Source organism: Neofelis nebulosa, chromosome 11 (genome assembly GCF_028018385.1).
Source record: "Neofelis nebulosa isolate mNeoNeb1 chromosome 11, mNeoNeb1.pri, whole genome shotgun sequence".
Classification (NCBI taxonomy): domain Eukaryota; kingdom Metazoa; phylum Chordata; class Mammalia; order Carnivora; family Felidae; genus Neofelis; species Neofelis nebulosa.
Genome location: NC_080792.1, coordinates 72,381,571 through 72,403,111, shown reverse-complemented (window position 1 = coordinate 72,403,111; position 21,541 = coordinate 72,381,571). Strand labels below are relative to the sequence as shown.

General features: G+C 49.2%; 1 protein-coding gene across 3 annotated transcripts in view; it reads left to right on the top strand.

Moving 5' to 3' along the window:
* Nucleotides 1–21,541, top strand: part of ASCC2 (activating signal cointegrator 1 complex subunit 2) — a 44,490-nt gene that overhangs the window by 15,754 nt on the left and 7,195 nt on the right. For 2 of the 3 annotated variants that reach the window (XM_058690777.1, XM_058690775.1), the window contains 10 exons: nucleotides 3,286–3,353; nucleotides 4,317–4,427; nucleotides 5,513–5,625; nucleotides 10,678–10,752; nucleotides 11,166–11,273; nucleotides 11,518–11,586; nucleotides 11,741–11,815; nucleotides 13,184–13,364; nucleotides 14,999–15,213; nucleotides 16,132–16,251. In XM_058690777.1, coding sequence (XP_058546760.1) covers nucleotides 3,286–3,353; nucleotides 4,317–4,427; nucleotides 5,513–5,625; nucleotides 10,678–10,752; nucleotides 11,166–11,273; nucleotides 11,518–11,586; nucleotides 11,741–11,815; nucleotides 13,184–13,364; nucleotides 14,999–15,213; nucleotides 16,132–16,251 — 1,135 coding nt within the window. The remainder of the gene's footprint in view (nucleotides 1–3,285; nucleotides 3,354–4,316; nucleotides 4,428–5,512; nucleotides 5,626–10,677; nucleotides 10,753–11,165; nucleotides 11,274–11,517; nucleotides 11,587–11,740; nucleotides 11,816–13,183; nucleotides 13,365–14,998; nucleotides 15,214–16,131; nucleotides 16,252–21,541) is intronic. The other variant, XM_058690776.1, reaches the window with a different exon arrangement.

Genomic DNA, 21,541 nt, shown 5'->3' with positions numbered 1-21,541 from the left:
GGAGGAGCTGTCTGGTATCAAGGTTAATTTGGCAGCATGCCAGTGGGGAGGGTGGTGACAGGAGGCTGAGGAGGGGGCCAGTGCTTCAGTGTGGGTTTCAAGGTGAGAGCCTGGTTTGGCTACTGGGGGAGAAGAAGACATCCTGGAGGCAGAATAAAGCAGTGCTTAGGGAGTTCAGCTGGAGGGAAAAGTTTGAACAATTCTGGAGAAAACTGGTGTCGGGTGCAGAGAAAGGGCCTTCGGGAGGGGTGGGGGGTGGAGAGGGTTATGAGTGGAGGCATAGAGATCTGTGAGGTGTGAGATGCTGGGGGAGAAGACTTCTGGCCACAGTTCCAGGTGGGCAAGGGTGGCGTGAGAAAGCCCCTAATCTTTTGAGTCACTGACTTCTTTGAGAATCAGATGAAATCTTGTCCCCAGAAAAACATACCGCCTTACAGATGTTGAGGTGTTTTAGGATGTTTTTAGCCCCAGATTGAGAACCCTTAATTGACTTATTTAAGAGAGCCCTTTCTTCGGTTCTTAGAGGGTGGTTAATGGAAAAGAGGACAAGAAAGGCATACAGAGCCCCTTCATTGTGTGTGTGCTGGGGTGTGTGCATTGAGGGGGGTATGGAGGAGGGGCCTGCAGACACTCACACACACACACACGTATGCATGCATGCATGCACACACACACACAGCAGCTCTCTTTCCAACCCTTGAGCAGGAGGCACATAAAGGGGTGGCCTCCAGTTTCTCTACCACAGACGCTCTTGAGGAAAGCAGGTCAGCTGTAGGAAGAGGGTTGACAAGGGAGAAAAGGAAGGAACAAGGGAACTGGCTGATTTTCCTTTGGGCAGAAGCCCAGTCCTTATCTGGCACCCCCATCCCCCTGTACACACACCCGGATTTTTTTTTTAATTTCAAGGTTGATAATTCTGAATTAGTAAGTGTAATTTTGAAAGCAGGGCCTTTCAAGTAGACTCTTGGAGCCTCTTTGCGAAAGCAGGAGTTCATCAGGCCTTGGCCCCACCAAGGACTGCACTGATCTCTTTGGCAATATCTTCCATTCACCCTGGGTTTCTTTTCTTTCTTTCTTTCTTTCTTTTAATTTTTTTTAATGTTTATTTATTTTTGAGAGGAGGAGAGGGGCAGAGAGAGCAAGACACAGAATCTGCAGTAGGCTCCAGGCTCTGGGGTGTCAGCACAGAGCCCAACACAGGGCTCAAACTCATGAACTGTGAGATCATGACCTGAGTGAGCCGAAGTCAGACGCTTAACCAACCTAGCAATCCAGGCACATTCTTTCTTTTTAAGTTTGTTTATTGTGAGAGAGAAGGAGGGAGAGAGAAATTGTGTGCGTGCGTGAGCATAGGGAGGGGAGGGGCCGAGAGAGAGGGAGAGGGAGAGGGAGAATCCCAAGCAGGCTCCACGCTCGGTGTATAGTCTAATGTGGGGCTCGAAGTCATGAACCATGAGATCATGACCTGAGCCAGAATCAAGAGTCAGATCTTTAACCAACTGAGCCACCCAGGCGCCCCCCACTTTTTTTTCCTCTCTGGGTTTCCATACTGCTTTAGCCTGAGAAGGTTGTCCCTTACTTCTTAACAGTTTCTTTGTGAAACTGAAAGTCAGAACTTCCCTGTCACTGGATCAGATAAAGGAGAGGAAAGAGTCAGTTGTGAAATGTGATGTTTTGATGCTTGTAAAACATCCCTGTTACTCAGGCTTAAGCACTAGAAGGATTATAAGAGAGGGCCTTACCCCATGCCAGGTAGTCAGGATGTGGTGGGGTCCACCATGTGGTATGGGGTGAGGAGGGAGACCTGCTCCTAACGCCTGGGTCAGGAGGCACTGCCTGGAGAAGGTGACACCTGCCTTAGGGTGGACTTAGCTCTGAGAGGTCACTCCAGGTGGAGGGAGGGGATGGGGCTTGTTCTCTGTGGTTGAAGAGGTATGAGAGAGGAATGCAAGGCAGGAAATGGGGAGAAGGTGGCTGGAGATGCCAATGGGGCCAGATCTCACATGGCCCTTTGTGCTGTGGTCAGGAGTTTTGACTTGACCTTGAGGATACCTTTGGATAGGAGGGTTTTGTGAGAAAGAACAGTTTGGTGGGGAGACAAGACAGTTCAGTCTCTCCCTGCTATCAAGTTTAGGATGCAGGCACAGATGGTCAGGGAGTACCTTTATGGGTTGAGGGGTCAGCACCCATCTGGAGGTGGGATGCACTGAGCAAGCTCAAGCTGCTAAAACTCAGTTTTCTGGAATGAAGCAATGAAGTGGCATCCAAGAAAGTGTTTACAGAAAGTCCGGCTACATAGTGACTTGCTTACTCACCCAGTCCCATCTGGCCTTTGATCTCATTGATTTTTCAAATCCTCTGAGATGGGGCAAGGGCTGCAGGGTTTTCATTAAGGAAACCGAGGACACACCTGCCCAAGGACAAAGGACTCGTAGAATTCAGCACATCCTGACAGTCGCTCAGCCTCAGACTTTAGGATCACGGTGGGATGATGAACCCTGGCCTCTTCTTAAGGGTGTTGGCATTTTGCATTGTCATGCCTCCTAGTTTGCTGTGATTTTTTCTCCTTCCCTTGCCATTTGGGCAGCCGGAACACTTGGTTACTGTTCCAGTTACCATATGCTCTAACCTACGCACTCACAGCAGCCGCACTTGGAGGTAGTAAACATTCGGAAAGGAGTTTTGTTTTTTAAGAACAACTGCAAATGTGTGGTAACCTTAGCTCGAGATGTCTTTCAGGCCTCTCACCTTGGAAGAGGATGGATTAATATGGCTAGCATATTCAAAAGCAGAGGGTAAGAGAATTTCCAGACAAATTTCTCCTTAGAGTCTCCTCACATTATTAGAGGTGTGGCCTGGCAAGAATCCTGGATTGTAGCCTCCAGGTTTCTTAAGCAAAGAGATCATATCTTCTAATTTTCCTGGATGACTAACTCCCACTTCCAAAGCCAATGCTGTCATACAAGGCACGGTGCCCAAATGTGATCACTCCCTGGGGACATCAGGGCGAGCTGGTTTGACCAGGGCAGGCCTTTTATGTAATTTGCTAGGCAGAGGTGCTTAAAAGGTTAAATTGTACTGAGTAAAGTCGCTCCCTCTTGCTGGGGAAGTTTCTAGGCTGGGCCAAAGCTCTGTGCCAGCAGGGCCTGGGGCCAGGACTGCTCTAGTGCAGACAGGCTTAGGAAAAGGGAGGAAGGTCACAGAATATGCTGGCAACCATTTGTAATGTGTCCTCTCCTCCCCCACCATCTTTTCCCAATTCCTACCTTTCTCTTCTCTTTTCAGGGAACATCTTTATCCAGCAGCCAAGTTACTATAATGACCTGGATGAAACCATGCCCACCATCCTTCAGGTACCAGCTCTCAGCCCTGCCCAGATCCCTTCTCCAACCCTGGACTTTCCTGGAAGAGCCCAGGAGAAATGCTTACTCCCTACCTCTCTCCAACCCCATCTCCAGACAGTCACTGTGTCCTGCCCCTTAGCACACACTTTCAAATTCACCCTTTTTCCCTCTTGAACAGAACTGAAATCTAAGGGCTGTCTAGCACTCATACAAAAAGAGCTTGGCTTCAGTTGTGTGCTGTTCGCCAACAGCCATAAGTCTCTAAGGTTACCCGTTTAAGATACCTGTGTTTCTCAAATAAGAGCTTTAAAGTTCTATAAAATTGTTTTGTAAAATAATGTTCATTGTAGAAAATTTGGAAATGATGGAAAAAGAAAAGAAAAAACAAAAAGAGGAAGATTAACCCATAATCCTACCACCAAGAGATTCCACTATTCACGATAACTTTTAGGGTAGTTACGTGCTAGCATACTTAAGACGGTGCAATGGGTTAAAGACTTACACGATTTTACGATGGACCGTTTTCTCCTCACCATTGATTTGCCTTTGATTTCAATATAGTTTCCATATATTGCCATCTTCAGAGAATCCAAAACATATAATATATTGCTAAATATATATATTTTTTTCTTTTTTTTTTTCTGTATGTATCTTAAATTATTTATTATGATACATTTGCCCAACATATCCATTCAAGTAATATCTGCAGGATTCTGGGGGCTTTCCGTACATTTTGTCTTTTTAATCCTCACCACAGTCCTGTAAGAAGAATAACCCCCATTTTTACATTTTCCCATTTTACAGTTTCCACTCTGCCCTGCATCCCATCATTGTCTCTGGTTTCATAGGAACACTAGCATATATTCCAGAGATTCCAAGACAGCTTTCAGATCACTCATCCCAGACTGCAGGTCATGAGTTCCAGCTGTTGGTTTGACAGGATGTGAGAGAGCCTTTTCTTGTGTTTCACAGGTTTTTAGCAATATCCTCCAGCACTGTGGTTTGCAAGGGGATGGGGCCAGCGCCACACCCCAGAAGCTTGAGGAGAGGGGCCGGTTGACCCCCAGCGACATGCCTCTCCTGGTGAGGTTACCCTTCAGCCCAGCCTTTTTGGCTAGCAGGGGATCTGGCAGCTGCTTCCCATGCTTGTGGCCCTTTTTACCCAACTCCATAAACAGTTACTCCCATCACACAGGTTTAGACCATATCAGCAGGCTTTTTTTTTTTTCCTCTGGGAGCTTCATTTATGGAGTAGTGGAAAGAACAGGGAACTAGAGTTCAGAGGATGGGAGTTTAATCTTCACTTAGTTCAGCACAATGAGCTCATTCGTGTTATTCATTGAGCCCTGTGTTCGTTCAGCGAATTTATACTGAGGAGCCCCCAGCATGTGCTGAGCCTTCAGGATAAAACAGTAGGCAAAAGCAGACATGTGCCTGCTCTCATGGAGCTTACAGTCTGAGAGAGAGGTAAATACTTAAGGAGCCTAGACATACATCAGGCCTTGTGCTAAAAGTACAGTAGATAGAGCAGGAAAGAGGCAGCCATGAGCTGCCCTCCTGGAGCTTCCAGTCTTGTGGGAAAATAGGCATTAAACAAGTGTTTCAGACAGACACACACTGAGTACTGTGGGAACAAGTCATTTTACCCCTCTGAACCTCAGTTTCCTTCTCTGTAAAACAGAGATCCTAACAACCGCTCAGCCTCGTTTTTAGAGTTGTCAAGAGACTCAGGGATGTGTATGAGAAGGTATTCCATGTTCCATCCTCTTCAAAATGTACGAAAGGTATGGGCTTGTTATTGTCCTCAGTGGAATGTGCCTTCTGTGTGGGACCACAGGCGTTGTCTTCAGGTTCAGGGGTGGTTCTCCTTCAGCTTAAAAGAGAGAACTATATTATCCTAGACCTAGAAGTAACCCCAGAGCTCACTGGGTCAATGCCCATTGGAGCTAAGGTAGCAAGACCTGAAGCAGGGAGATTGAGTAACTTGTACAGATCACGCTCCTAGAGATGGAACAACCAGGCTTTGCACAGACATCTGGTATTCTCTTCCCCCGACAAGGTATCTGCCTGATGGCTCCCACTGGCTTTTGTCAACTTTGTCTCAGACCCACTACAGAGCTGTGTATGGGGGCAGAGGAGAATAATGCAGTGTTTTCTTTTGGCAACAGGAATTAAAAGACATTGTTCTCTACCTTTGCGATACCTGCACTACACTCTGGGCCTTTCTGGATATCTTCCCTTTGGCTTGCCAAACCTTCCAGAAACATGACTTCTGTTACAGGTACAGTAGTAGTTCTGACTGCTGAAGTAGAGGTTCTTGTTGGCATCCTCATTCAGCAGATATTTACTGGGTACTTAGAATGTGCCAGGCCCTCTTCCAGCCTGGGCATACAGCAGTGAAGACGACAGATGAGGCTCCTGCTTGTGTGGAGCCTGCATTTTATTTATTTGTTTGTTTGTTTGTTTATTGTTTTTTAACTTTTGTTATTTTTTTTTAATGTTTATTTATTTTTGAGAGAGAGAGCACGAGTGGGGTAGGAGCAGAGAGAGAGGGAGGCACAGAATCTGAAGCAGGCTCCAGGCTCTGAGCTGTCAGCACAGAGCCCGACGCGGGGCTCAAACCCATGAACTGTGAGATCAGTGACCTGAATTGAAATCAAGAGTTGGACGCTCAACCAACTGAGCCCCCAGGCTTTCCAAGCCTGCATTTTATTTAATTTTTTTTTTTAATTTTTTTTTAAACGTTTTATTTATTTTTGAGACAGAGAGAGACAGAGCATGAACGGGGGAGGGGCAGAGAGAGAGGGAGACACAGAATCGGAAGCAGGCTCCAGGCTCTGAGCCATCAGCCCAGAGCCCGACGCGGGGCTCGAACTCACGGACCGTGAGATCGTGACCTGAGCTGAAGTCGGACGCTTAACCGACTGAGCCACCCAGGCGCCCCATCCAAGCCTGCATTTTAGAAGCATTCCCATTTTTAGCCAAGAACTCAGTAGGGGAGGGAATAAAAAAAACACCAACCAAGAATAGGGCAGTGTTAGTTCAGTTCTGTTCTTTCAAAGCCCCTATCATGGGCAGGCACAAGGGAGTAACAGACAATAAGAATTGGTCTGAGGACTTCAGCATCTAGTCTAGAGCACACACAGAGAGACATTCAGATTTGCTCACTTGTGGGGCCAGCTGTTGTGGCCATATTATGAAGTGCTCAGGGAACACAGAGGAAGGAGGCAAAGTTCCGTCTGGTGAAATAAGAGGTTTTAAGATGGTCTTTAAGTGACATCTGGAAGAATGAACAGGAACCTTCCAGAAAGAGTAAGATTACAGTGGTAGGAAAGGCATTCCAGGCAGGCAGAGTGCAGGTGGGAAGGCCCAGAGAGTATCCAGGGAGTGCCAGGAAGTGGAGTGGGATGAAGCAGGGCCTGGGGCAGTAGGAAAAGGAGCAGGTAAGGAGAGTCTCCAGAGACGTTGGTAGAAGTCAGATTGTGAGGAGTCTTGAACTTGCTCACAGGGAGTGGGGCCTTTATTCTGTAGGCAGTAGGGAGCCCCTGGAAGATTTATTCGAAAGGAGTTCTAGAAAGATCCTGCCAGGATGAGGAAAGATATAGAGGAGGATATGAGTAAAGAAAAATATAGGGAGAGAGACCCTCCTTGCCCGCTGGCACCACAAGCATCTGTCTGCTCCTTGTGCAGTGAGAAAGGGGTGCATGGCTTGGGCTGGTAACCTGCATGTTGCCTGGCAACAGTGGGGATTGGCTTGTTCTCAGTGGCCTCTGGCTGTTGCTCTTGCCAGGCATCATCTATCCCCACCACTCGCAGGAGCCTCTGGGAGCTACCCAACTCTGTCCACTCAGCCGTCGGTCCATTCAGTCATTTACTTGCCCATTCAACAAAACATTTATCTAGTGCTGACATGTGCCAGAGATGGCAGCTGGTGCTCTGACCCCTCCTGGGTCTCTTCAGCTCGTGAAAATCAGATGTAAGAACTGATCAGCCTCCCAGAAGATGTTAGAATAAAGCACCAATCAGCACTTTCTCCGGAAGAAAGGGATTAGGATGGGCCTGTAACTGTCCACTTTTTGAGAAACGTATCTTTCCTCGTGGTTAAAGTGGCATAAACTGGCAAATGCTCATAAGAAATTTGGAAAATTCTGGAAGGTAGAAAATTAAAATCACCATGAGAGATCAGGCTGTTCTTAGGATTTTGTACCCTGCTTATCTTCACTTATCATAGGAATTTTTTTTTCTTCTTTCTTTTTTCTTTCTTTCTTTCTTTCTTTCTTTCTTTCTTTCTTCCTTCCTTCCTTCCTTCCTTCCTTCCTTCCTTCCTTCCTTCCTTCCTTCCTTCCTTTCCTTCCTTCCTTCCTTCCTTCCTTCCTTCCTTCCTTCCTTCCTTCTTTCTTTCTTTCTTTCTTTCTTTCTTTCTTTCTTTCTTTCTTTCTTTCTCTCTACTCCCAATGTGAGGCTCGAAATCATGACCCCATCATCAAGAGTCACATGGGGCGCCTGGGTGGCTCAGTCGGTTGAGCGTCTGACTTTGGCTCAGGTCATGATTTTGCAGTTGACAAGTTTGAGCCCTGCATCGGGCTCTGTGCTGACAGCTCAGAGCCTGGAGCCTGCTTCAGATTCTGTGTCTCCCTCTCTCTCTGCCCCTTCCCTGCTCATGCTCCGTCTCTCTCTGTCTCAAAAATAAATAAACATTGAAAAAAAAAAGAGTCACATGCTCTACCAACTGAGCCAGTCAGCCTCCCCCACAGGCATTTTCCATTTTGTTAAAGCATCTTCTCAAATGTGGCACAGATTGCTTTTGAAAGGGTCTTTGGAAATGGAGGGTAATTTTTGGAAGAACTGACTTTCCTGCAAGGGTCAGTGAAGGCAGGGGAGTGGCTCCACCCATCTTGGGGTGAGGAGGAAGAAAGGAAAACACTGTTGCCTGCAAGTGGCACTGCCTTTGACCCACAAACAGAAACCGCCTGGGGCTGGCCCACCCTGTTCACGCTGTGCTGGAGGCCAAGAACGCTGGCTGAGCAAATGCAGCAAGCTCGGTCCCCGCAACTCTCTGGAAGGGGCTACGGCCACCACACAGCTCTATGGCTAATTCTCTCACAACAACCTCCGTCCTCTCAGATATCCTCAAGTATATTGGAGTATCTCTCTCTGTGGCTTAATTTTATGAATGAATAATACAGTCACATGGTTCAAAACTAAAAAGGTATAAAATATATAACGAGGGGCACCTGGCTGGCCCAGTCAATAGAGCGTATGACTCTTGATCTTGAGGGTCATGAGTTCAAGCCCCACATTGGGTGCAGAGCTTACTTTAAAAAAATGCATTAAAACAACAACAAAAGTATGTATGTATGAACATATATAGTAGGGAAGGGGGAGAGGAAGACTTTTCGTTATATATATACGTATATGTATACATAGACTCACATGCACATAGTACATATAGAATGTGTATACATATATGTATGTAATGAAGTCTTCCTTTTCCCCTTCTTTAGTTCTGTTCCTCACGTATAACCATTGTTGTTAAGTTTTTTATGTGGGGTTTTCCGTAGATATGTATATAAATGCACATATACAAGTAAATATGCGCATTATATATCACCCCCTCTGCCTTTTAAATTAACTGCTGACATATGAGTACTGTATGTATTTTTTACATTTTAAAAAAATTTTTTATGTTTATTTATTTTTGAGAGAGAGACAGAGCATGAGTGGGATAGGGGTAGAGAGAGACAGAGACAGAGACAGAGAATCCGAAGCAGGCTCTAGGTTCTGAGCTGTCAGCACAGAGCCCAACGCAGGGCTCGAACCCACAAACCGTGAGATCATGACCTGAGCTGATGTCGGATGCTTAACCACCTGAGCCACCCAGACACTCTGCATTTTATTTTTAAATTTAATGTGTATCAGTACACAAAGCATCCTCAATCTTTGGTATGGCTAAATAGAATTCCATTGTACTGTATGGAATGCCAGACCCCATAGATCGACCTTTAGATTTTTCTTCAGTTGTTTGCTATTACAGAAAAATGTTACAAAGAATAACTGCACATACATCATTTTGCACCTTTGCAAGTATATCTGAGGAATATTTTCCTGGAAGTAGAATCACAAGAACAGATGGTTTGTGCATTTTTAACTTTCACAGATCTCGCCAAATCGCCCTCCATAGGGGTTGTTCCAATTTACCTTCCCACCAGCAATGTATCCTGGCAACACCTGAATCTGTTTGAGCCAAATTGCCCTCTCTTTTTCTGGGTGCCATGCTGTGGTCCTAGTAAAGCCTGTCTCTTTGGGCCTAGTTACCCTCTGCTGTGTACAGGACTATACTAACCTAGAAGTTGCCAGAATTCAGCCAGTCGGTAGTTAAATGTTTATAGAGTACCTGCTACAAATTCAGCATCGTCTTAGGCACTAAGGCTACTGTTCTGGCTTTGGGAAGCTTAAGATGTTCAGAGGAAGAATTAGACTGCTGAAGAGAGGTGGCTGTGTTTTAAGTTGTAAGAGTAACATGTTCTGAGTGCCGTGCACCTAATTCCAGGAAGGAGAAGTCACGTGGGTAAGCATGATCTGGGAGCCTGTCGCTGGGATGGAGAGTTTGAATTTGAGTTGTGATAGGGGGTGAGTGTGAGGTTGTTGAGGTGAGAAGCAAGGTCAGCTACTCCGTGCTAGCTATGGATGTACCAGAGAGAGGAGCTACAGTGTGATGTCATAGGAGGTAGGGAGCTACTGGCAGGTTTGAACCAACAAAAAGAGTGGGTTTTTGTTTTTTCTCAAACCTCACTGAGTTCTGAGTAGCTCATTGCTACTCTAGCTCATTGCTAGGATGAGCCTACCTGGGTTTTGGTTTCCCAGTGAAAGGGGAATGTAGCTGCAGGTCACTTCTTTTTTTTTTTTTTTTTTACATTTATTTATTTTTGAGAGAGTGAGACAAAGTGAGAGTGGGGGAGGGGCAGAGAGAGGGAGACACAGAATCCGAAGCAGGCTCCAGGCTCTGAGCTGTCTGCACCGAGCCCGATGTGGGGCTTGAACCCACAAACCATGAGATCGTGACCTGAGCCGAAGTCGGACGCTTAACCAAATGAGCCATCCAGGCGCCCCATAGCTGCAGGTCACTTCTTGAGGCTTTTCCTGGACCATCCACAGCAGGCCAATCTAGGGTAAGCTTAGGGAAGAGCCAGGGAGTTTCTGGGAGAAAATTGTTGTGGTGACAACTGGGGAGCAAGAAATGGGCCTTCCCGCTTCCCGTGGTTTGCTTTGATTTTCTGATGAAGTGTGGTGTTTATGAACTAATCTTGCCTTTTCCCCATGTGTACCTCCACAGACTAGCTTCCTTTTATGAAATTGCAATTCCCGAACTGGAGTCTGCAATTAAGAAGAGGAGGCTTGAAGATAGCAAGTGAGCTGGGGCTAAAACTAAGCACGTTGTCGTGGGAGAGAGAGGCCCTGCCTTCCCCGGGCTTTAACATCCCTATCTCTAAGACAAGGAGGTGGCACCATGGACTGTGCAGCTCTAGCTTCATTGTCCCTACCTAGCAGCCTCCTGGCCCCTGCATCCTAACCTTTTCTCTCCGCTGTTGCTCTAAGCTCTTGGTAACTGGCATACTGGTTCCCCACCCACTGTTTAAACTGAGAAGCGGCCCTGGAATCAGCTGGCCTCTCAGGGCCTGTAACCCTTTGCTGACAGTGACTCGTGAGGCTTTCTCAGCTCTGGAGAGGGACACCTGCAGCTGTTGAGAATAAGCTCCCTTCAGGCCTTTTAATCTCCCAAATCTCAGTTTTTGTTTTTTTTTCTCTCGGGGGCATTCAAAGGCTGCTAGGTGACCTGTGGCAGAGGCTGTCCCATTCCAGGAAGAAGCTACTGGAGATTTTTCACATCCTCATGAACCAGATTTGCCTCCTCCCTGTCTTGGAAAGCAGGTGAGCCCTCAGGAGCAGCTTCCTGGGTAGAAGAACCCCTCCCCAAGCCCAGCAGAGGTATTTCCCTCATGTCATCTGCCCCCTTCCCTGCTCTGGGGTTGCTGAGCAGAGATGGGGAAAGAGACAAATGCCTCTTTCCTCCAACTGGCCTGGGGCCTTGCAGAGGGGCAGGGCAGACAGCAGGGAGGGGAGTTATAGATCCTTTGCATCAAATGAACTCCTCTTCCCTGGTGTCCTGTTCCAGCTGTGACAACATTCAGGGCTTCATCGAAGAGTTCCTGCAGATCTTCAGCTCCTTGCTGCAGGAGAAGAGGTGAGTGTGGCTGAGCGGGACCAGTCCACACAAGGCCTTACATCCCAGAGCCTCTACCCTATGCTCATCATGGTCTAAGGTTCTGGGATTTGTGGTTGGGCAGCAGACCAGTTTGCCCCAGCCCTGTCCCTTCCATCTGCTCTCTGCCTGGCAGGTTCCTCCGGGACTACGACACACTCTTCCCTGTGGCCGATGATGTCAGCTTGCTACAACAGGCCTCAGCAGTCTTGTATCCTACCACAGCCACTTGACAGGACCTGGCCTGGCCAGGTTGGAGTTGGGCTGCTAGGACCCAGAGGAGCAGAGGGAGGTTTATCCCCAGAATACTCAGGTCAGCCAGTTTTCCCCAGAGTGCCCACCAAAGCCCCAGCCCCTGTTTCTGGAGGAGATGACTACTCGGATCCTCGGAGCTGGGTGGGGTAGTGTCCTGCATTCTTTAGGCGTTTACTGAGTGTCTAGGCCCATGTGACCAACATGGACTCAGCCCCACTGTCACAGACCTCATTGCAGGAGAGGAGACAGACAAGTAAACAAGCAGTTGAAGTGTCATATGGGAGAAATCCAGAGGACAGGAAAGCCAAGGAAGGCACCTAACCCTGCAAGCTCAGGGAAAGGCTGTGAGATGGAGGGGCTGTCCAAGCTGAGACCAGCAGAAGAAATTGGAGGTGGCCAATCCCAGAGCTAAGTGTTCCAGTGGATGGAGGACAGAGAGGCCCATCTGAGGAGCCCACAGACATTTTGTGTAGATCTCAGGGTGGGGCAGGGGGCCTGGGGTCTAGTGGGAGGAGGCTATGGCATGGCAGATGAGCTGGGGATGAGCAGACCTGCACGGCTCTGGGATGACTCTCACTAAGAAGTTTGGACTCTATCCTACAAGCACTGGGGTGTCATGGGAGAGTGTGAAACAGAGAGTAACAGGGTCAGTTTTATACTTTGGAAAAGCTCTGTCTGGCACAGGGAGGAGAAAAGACTGACCTGAGACTTCTGTGAGGCCCAGGGGCTGGTGAGGATACTGTTGCTGGCATCCAGGGATGGCCGGGGGGCGCTAGGTTAGAAGTGGAGGGAGGGAGTCTAGGGCAACTCCCAGATGTCTGGCTTGGCAGTGCCCAGGGTGGTAGGGAGGAAGGACAGGGAGGAGGGCCTGTGGGCCATTTTGAAGGCTGGGCTAGATTGCGCAGTCTTGCCTTAGGGATACCCTATGGGCCCCCTTTGCAAGAAGCCCTCAGTAGTCAGACAGGAAGCCCCTTTGGCAGTGACCCCATCAGGCAGGCCCTCCTCCTGGGAGTCAGTGCAGAGGAGGTGCTGCTGGCTCCTCCAATTATCAAGTCCTAGGATGCCCCTGGCCCTGTCTTCATCCAGAGCTGCTTTCTGCTGAGTGACAGGTACTAGGTTTCAAGGCTAGCGTGGCCGTGGTCTGGCCTCTTTCCCCAGGCAGCCCTGGTACCTGCAATGCCCACTGGGTACAGCCCAGATAGCCCCTAACACAAGTCATAGGGTCAGATGAGGAGGCAGTATTGAGAAATTATGTTGCCTTAGAGCTAGAGAGGCAGAAAAGGCTCTGGCACCGGAGAGAGAGACACCTTAACGTGTGTCACAGGGACGAGACTCGGACTGCCTACATCCTCCAGGCAGTCGAAAGTGCGTGGGAAGGGGTGGACCGACGGAAACCCACAGATGCTAAAGACCCACCGGTGGCTGAAGACCCTAATGGGGTCATTGCGATGGTGGAACCAGTCAGTGGACCGTTCTCACATCTGGAAAACTCAGAGGAAGAGGAGGTATGTGTCTGGAGCAACATTTTCCCCTGCTTCCCCTGCCCCTTCCAGGAAACGTGTCCCTTCTTTGTTTCAGCTCTCAGAGAAAAAGGTTTCTTTTGGAATTGACAGCCCTGAGCCTGCGGGTCAGCTCCGTGCTGCCTTTAGAGAGTCTGCAAGTCCCTTCAGCTGCCAAACCCCCATTTCTCCTCTGTAAAATGAAGTGATGGAGCTTTTTCCACGTGAAATCCTTACCAGAGCTCTCCTCTAAACAGATCACCATGTAGCTGCTTTGGATGCAGTGGAGAGCAGCGTCTGGTCTCACTGCTCAGCCAGCCTGGACGCCCCACCGTGGGACTGCAGGGCTCCACTAAGCAAGTGTGGAAGCCTCTGGTGCTCCAGGCTCTTCCAGAACTCGCCAAATCTATGGCCATACAGATTGCCCACTGAGCCCAGGACTCTTCCCTGCAAGCTGGGAGGCAGTGTGACATAGGGATTAAGACCACAGTCTCTGTGGGTCTCTGGGGTCAGACAGTTCAGGGGTATACCCTCGTTCTGCCACTCACCAGCTCTGTGGCTGGAGGCACATCACTCACATCTAGCCTCTGTTCCCCATGTCTAAGATGGGGATAATTGCCATCCCTGCCTCCACAAGGTTGTTGGGATTCCCAGAGCTATTGGGTGCAGTGCCCCAAGCCTGGCTGGCCCTATGCACTATTAACAGATGCTGCTCTCCTTCCTGTGTTAGACTCAGGCCCTGTGGCTGTCACAGGGCCTTGGAAAATGACAGTCCCCTCCACTCTTCCCACCTTCTTCCCCATTTGGCTTCTCTGAGACACGGATGATTTTTATTGTTGTTGTTTTGATTTTGGAATTTCCTTAAATGAAAATCCTAACACAATTAAGCCGCATCAAGCAGGATATGAACTGAATCCCCCTCATTAAAAAGAATATAATCAAAGGGGAGAAGGGCGCCTGGGTGGCTCAGTCGGTTAAGCGTCCGACTTCGGCTCAGGTCACAATCTCGCGGTCCGTGAGTTCGAGCCCCGCGTCAGGCTCTGGGCTGATGGCTCAGAGCCTGGAGCCTGCTTCCGATTCTGTGTCTCCCTCTCTCTCTGCCCCTCCCCCGTTCATGTTCTGTCTCTCTCTGTCCCAAAAATAGATAAACGTCAAAGGGGAGCATCTCCGTACAGTCCAGGGCTGGTGGTTGCTGTTTCTCTCCAACATCAGCCGTTAACTTGTTAGAGTTAGAAAAGGATTAGTCGAAGCCACAGCCATTTGTGGGGTGCCTAGTCTTCTCCAGGCACCATGCTCAGCCTTATTCTCTTTGAACCATCTGAAACAACTCTGTGAGGTAGAAGGCAGTACTCCCATTTTACATGGAAGAAGCTGGAGTTCAGAGAGGGGAAGTGCCCTGCCCCAAATCACACAGCCAGAAGTAGCTCAATCACTAAGTCATAGAGCCACTCCCTCTTCATGTGGTTTCAGGAATTGGAGACTCAAGAGACCTGGGTCACTTGGCTGAGATCTTGGCCCAGGAATGGCAGGGCCAGGACTCAACCAGGTCCCCTGATTCCTAGTCCTGGGGTATTTGAGGTCTGTTTCCTATCACCCACTTGGCCTGGCCTTTCCCTCCTTCACAGTAGCTCTCTCCACAGTGTATGGGGGCAGCTGCTCCCTTGGGCCCCCCTGTGTGTGGCGTGGAGCTGGACTCCCTCATCTCCCAAGTGAAGGACCTGCTGCCAGATCTTGGTGAGGGCTTCATCCTGGCCTGCCTGGAGCATTACAGCTACAACCCGGAGCAGGTGATCAACAACATCCTGGAGGAGCGGCTGGCCCCTGCCCTCAGCCAGCTGGACCGCAGCCTAGACAGGTGGGAGAGATAGGTAGGAGGGGGTTCATGGCGCCCAGGCTGTCTCAGGGCCCTGGCCGAAGGTGCTCTGGGGGCCTTGTCAGGGCTCCTTCTTAGCTTCTCTGCTTCCCACACCTGTGCCAGAACTCTGCCTTCTCTCTCTTCCCTACGACAGTGTTCCCCAGCCATTTAAATGAATGGCCTCCTTGGGAACACATCAGAACTTTAGGCCCTCCTGGAGGTTCTCACATGCCCCCTGCAGGGGAGAGAGTGTGCACAGCTGGACATTGCAGCTGCTCCTTGCTGGAGGACCCATCAGAAATGTGGGATGTGACAAAGGGGTTGCTGAGCCTTTTGGAGCTCCAAAGTCTCTGGCTTGCCCCTGTCATTGGCACCTTTCTAGTAGATTCCTGAAGGAGGATGGCCAGAGCTTCTCACTTTCTTCATTCCTACCCTTTCTGAGTTTGACCCATTGCTCCTCTGAAGGCCTGTGGAGCAGCGGGAATGAGTGCACAAATGGGTGTTTCTTCTGCAGACAGACGATGTTTATTGAATGAATGAAGTTAGCTCTGCCTTCGTACAAGTACCTTGGCCACTTTGTGCCCATTTTACAGAGGAGGGCACTGAGGCCCAGAGAGGTCGAGTGATCTTAGCTACCTATGTTATAAGACTGTTGTGAGTGTTCAGTGAGGGAGGGAACTTTTGAGAAAATCTCTGAATGGCACATGGGACTGAGGGGGAACTTTGTGTCAGGCATGGCTGCATACCCAGGTAGGGGCCAGACAGGGCAGGTTTTTTAGATCGTGTCTCATGTGGCTGTTGAAGGGGAGTATAGAATCTGATGCATGTAACATGGTTCGGGTCAAGAAAGCACAGGTAGACATCAGCTGACCTTTCTCCCTCGAATTGATTTCTCTGTCACCACCCGCCCCCCCCCAGACAGGTGAAACCAGACCCGACACCCCTGCTCACATCTCGTCACAACGTCTTCCAGAACGATGAGTTTGATGTGTTCAGCAGAGATACAGTGGACCTGAGCCGGGTGCACAAAGGCAGGAGGTGAGTGCAGTGGGCTGCAGGGTGCCAGGCACCCCAACTCTGTAAGTGCAGTGAGAAAATTGAGAGAAACTAAGGACTCTGTGTTTACAGAACTGGCTTGAGTTTTGGCTCAGTGTCCCCCCAAGCAGTCCAGGACCTGTGTGCTCCCAGCAGGCAGGAGCAGGTTCTCTGATACTTATATGGTAGGCTCTGACTCTGACAGGGTGTTTTTTTGTTTTTTGTTTTTTTTTTTATAATGAATCCCCTTGTTGATAGCAAAAGGCCAAAGGGACCTAAACTGTTCCCCTCTTCCCTTCCTACATCTTGGGATGTGTCAACCATCAAATCTCTGGGTGATAGAGCTGAGCAGTACTTCCTAGAAGCTGCTCCTCGACCTGATTTTCTCCATTCTGTGGCAAAATGAGAAAACTAAGGACCTGTACTAAGTCAGCTTTTCAGAAGGTGAACATACTCAATTTTAAGGTCTTTCTACTTATTTTTAGTTTATGTCCTTCCCACTTTTTTGGCATTGAAAAGTCCATTTGTGATTTATTCATTCATTCGACAAATATTTGCCTGGTGCTCATGGCATACTAGGCCCTGGATTTATCAGGTGCTGGAGGTGTAGTGGGCAGTGAGACAGACATGGCCCCTGCCCCTGTGGAGTTTTCACTAATCACTTTGTCAAACAAGCAAAGTAAAATTGCAAATATAACAGGCACTGTAAGGTGCAGGTGTGCAGACTTCTGAACCTCTGGTAGAGGATTCAATCCAGAGGGGAAAGCTTGAGGAAATGACATGGGACCAAGAGTGGAAGTGTGAGGAAGGGCCAGAGGGCCAATTCTGTAAAGAGCGGGGAAGGAGATGAAATGCCCAGAGTCTAAGAGACCCCCAAAAACGAACCACCAGAGTCTAGAGTCAAAGCTAAGCAGCAAGGGTCATTTATTGCAGGTTCGAACCCGGACCTCTGCGCCCCCGTTGCCGGTGACGCCAAGAGGCCCTGAGAGAGGTTTTTACACCCCTTTTATAGACAGGTACAAACAAGTCATGGGGAAATCAGGAATTTTCCACAGTTACAGAGCTGTGATTGGTTGGTGTTTAAAGTTGGACACTTAACAGTATTCGATTGGTTCCTGCCTTTAGGTCAGACCACAACCGGGGGTACGGGTATCACAATGATTGATCAGGAATACACGGATGTGCCAGGCAACAATGATTGATCAGGAGTACACGGATGTGCCAAGTAACAATGGTTGATCAGGAATATACGGATGTGCCAGGCAACAATGATTGATCAGGAATACATGGGCGCGCCAAGCAATTGTACAGAAGCGGAACAAGCTGGTTAAGCTTGGTTAGGTTTCAGTTTCCCGTAACTTAAGCTTTTAAGTTTTAATTTTCTCAGGCCTCTCAGAGAAACTTTCTAGGCAGAGTGAAAAACAGAGGCAATGGCCACGAGGTCATGGGGAACATGATGAGGGTCCCATGAGCTGACATGTTTTGGAAAGATCACCTGGCTTTGGAATGGAGGCCCACTGGAGGGACCAAGAGTCAGTAGTGATGATAGAGAGTTCAAGAGAAATGACAAACCCTTGACAACACTATGCTAGCCCCTAGAATTCTACTAAATTGTATTGGTTCATGAAATCCAGAAATCTGGGAACTGCTGGATGAGTACAGCCTGCCCTCCCCCCATCGTATATATGGAGACAGCAAGGTTCAGAGAAGGGCAATGGGGGACCTGCCCCGTTCTTGTGATAGGAGCCCCAGTGGCAGAATTACAAGCTGCTTCTTCGGTGAGGGCCCCGTGCTGGAAGCTTGGCTGGCTGAGGGCTTTGGGGAGCGGGCACAGGGCAGCTATAAAGCCATCTGGCTGGCTGGACAGGAAGCATTTGTAAACTGCTTAGTCACACACATTGCGACATCCCCAGATCCCAGGCAAGAGATGTTATCCTACATCCGTGGCCACTGTTCCAGGTCTGAATGACCCTCTGCAGGTTCTGTTGTGGAGAAAGAGGCAGATGAGGAGGGCTGAGCCCTGCTCCTAGGGCACTACAAGCTGCCAGGTGGAAAGTCTAGGAGGCAAATGTTTACTGAACTCCTTGTGCTGGGTAGCCCAGGGGCTGGGGATTGCAAAGAGGCAAAGCCTCCATTCATGTGTTCATTATTTACTTATTCATTCAGCAAATATTTATTAAGTGATCTACTAGTGCCAGATCCTGTGCTAGATACCAGGGAGACAAGGTGAGCAGGGCACCCGGGCCTCGCTCTCAAATGACGCAGAGACTGTGGGAAAGATTTAAACCATTAAACAAGTAGTGACAGAGTGGGAGAGATGCCGGGGTGGGGCATACAAGGGCCTCCATAGGGACTCTTGTCCTAATCTGGGCAGGGCAGGCAAGGGGCACATGAGAAAAGTAGCACAAGGTCACGCTTGAGTTACAATGTGTGTATGGGTTAAATCAGATAGGATGCACTCAGTGGCTCAAGTAATAGGGAAACCTGTCCCTTGTACGAAAGGGAGTTGCACGGTAGGTCTGTCTAGGTTTGGTTAACCTGTGGTACAGCCTCATCATCAAGGATACATCTTTTCCATCTCTGCGAGCTAGTTCCTTCGAAGCCACTGGGTGGCCACAGCTGTTTCAGCCATGACCTCCAGAAATGACAGTGCCAAGAGGAAGTCTGGACCAGGTCTTCCTGTGTTTCTCTTATAGACCAGGAAGCCTTTCCCAAAAGTCTCCAGACCACTCACGTCTCAGCGGGGAACTGGGTCACAGGGCCAAGGTCCAGGGCTCCAGGAGAAGGGGGAAAGGTGGAAAGACCCGAATCAAATGAGGGTGTGTTAGGAGTGGGGGTGAGGTAGAGGGTGGCTGTTGGGTAGAGGCCAAGCACATGTGCTGCAGGTATACCATAGCTACATGAAGGAGGCGGTGTGTATAAGGTGGGGTCCCATAAATTCTTTGGACTGAACAGTGGTACCCTGGAAGATTATGAGTGTTCTCCCTCAAAACAGGCTCTATGGCCAAAAAAGTCTGTGCACTTTCTTCTTGGTGAGTCACAGAGCACATTAGCACATTAAAGGCTCTGATAAGTCCTGCAGTAAAAAGAAATAGGATTCATTTTGTTGAGCCCAGTATGTGCCAGGTTCATTTCTAGTCATCATCTTATTTCATCCCTGGAATGCAGAATTAAGATTTGGCAAGGAGAGGCACCTGGGTGGCTCAGTCGGTTAAGCGTCTGATTCTGGTTTCGGCTCAGGTCATGGTCTCGTGTTTCATGAGTTCGAGCCCTGCATCAGCCTCTGCGCTGACAGTGCAGAGCCTGCTTGGGACTCTCTCTCTCCTACTCTCTCTGCCCCTCCCCTGCTCACTCTCTCTCTCTCGAAATGAATAAATAAACTTAAAAAAAGACTTGGCAAGGATAAGAAGCTTGCTTGTGATCGCACAGCTCAAGAAGTACCCCAGCAGACTTGAGTCAGTAGACCTGTGTTCTAGCACTGTGGCTCTGCTGGTAGAAGCTGTGTCACCTTGGGAAAGTTGCTCTGCCTCTTGGGTTTCCTTACCTATAAAAGGAGGGGTTTGTTGCCTCTACAGGTCCCTTAGAAGTTCAGAGGTGGCAGTCACACCCCTAAGGGCCAGTTTGAGTTGGGCCTTGAAGGATAGGCCGGAAGAAGTGAGGAGGGGAAGAGTGACTCAGCTTCAGGGAAGCCCACACATTCCCTGGGTTCCCTGAGGAAGCACCTGCTCCGAAGAAATCTCTGAAGCCACTGTTGCCTGTGTTTCCAGACTTGACTGGAGTTTAGGCCTCAGATGAATCTTTTCCTGGCTGGTTTTGACCCTCACTTTTCTTTTCCTTCCTGGCTCCAAAGGGGGTCATGGGACCAAAGCTGCACCTCCCTGGACGGGGATGCCCAGGGCACCAGGCTCCTCTGTCCCTGCCTGTGTCCTGTCCCAGGACCCTGGGTGGGTGGAGTTTGCAAGGCTTCTCTGGCCCTGCCAGGGAGCCACATAACTAGAGGCCCACAGTGGGGCCTTCCGCACAAGAACTAGGGACTGGATGGACCAGGAGCTGTGGGATGTGGCAGAAAGGACAGTGATACTTCTCATTCATCCTTGGACGCCTGGCTCAGCACAGGCCCTGGCACCTGGTAGGCCCTCAGGAAATGTATGTGGAATGAGTAGATGTGTTCCTTCCAGTGGCACTAAACACCTGGGCCCCCTTCACTTGCTCTCTCTTCTCCAGCCCCACCCAGCCTGGTGAAGAGAGCCAGGTAGGAGCCAGGGCCACAGGCACAGGCCCCTTTCCTGGCGTCATACAGAATTTCCCTGTGGACCAAGAATTTTCCCTGGTCTAGATCAAATGCCGCCACCCCCCCTGCCGACCACCACCTCACAGGGCCTCCATTTCCCACCCCTTCTCCCCCCACCCCCACCAGCTAGACCCTCTAAGCCAGGGGGTCTTGTTTCCAGGGCATGCTTGCGTCCATTCAGCACATTTCATGTTAGCTGCCATTTGCCTGCGACCCTCACTGGACTGTGAGTTCCATGAGGACAGATCCAGATCTTCCTCTTTTTTGAATCTCTCCCCAGCTCAGCCTTAGTACCCTCCCTGGCATGTAGTAGGCCCTTAGTAAAAACTACTGAAGGAAGCCAAATCCTGACCTGCCCCAAGCTCCCAGGCAGATAGCCTGAGAGACTCAGACCCCTGTCCCTCCCTGCACCAAAAGCCAGTTAATAGAAGATTTTAATGGAAGCTGTCTATGACTTTGTATCTCTTCTTCTTTTTCTTCTTCTTCTTCTTCTTTTTTTCCCCCTACCTTTGATACATTCCAGAAAACTGATTTCACAGCTAAGCTGGATTTTCTTGCCTGGCATCTCATATTGATTTTCCCCTGCAGGGCTAGAAACTACATTCCACAGGCCTATGTGTGAGACAAGCCAGGTTTTTCCACAGATTTGCAAAGCCACAGTCGAGAGGCCTCAGTCCCCGCTGAGGCTCCGCCACAGTTCATTGATCCCAAACACGTCCCTCTCCTTCCCTCCACCACACCCACCCACCACACCTCACCTGTGATATAACAGGAGTTTAACTTTTGGGCTTTTTCTTCCAATGCAAACTGACATAGATGATTGAACTGTGGAACAGATAAAAGGTCACCGTGAGGAAGCAGGGGTAGGAGGAAAAGGGCAGGACCCCTGCTTGCCCCTCACACCCCAGAGGTCCCCTGTGGCTCCCCTGAGCTCAGTTAGAAGGTCACATATGGCCTTTCTCTTTCTTTTTTTGTTTTGTTTTGTTTTAATTATTTTTTGAG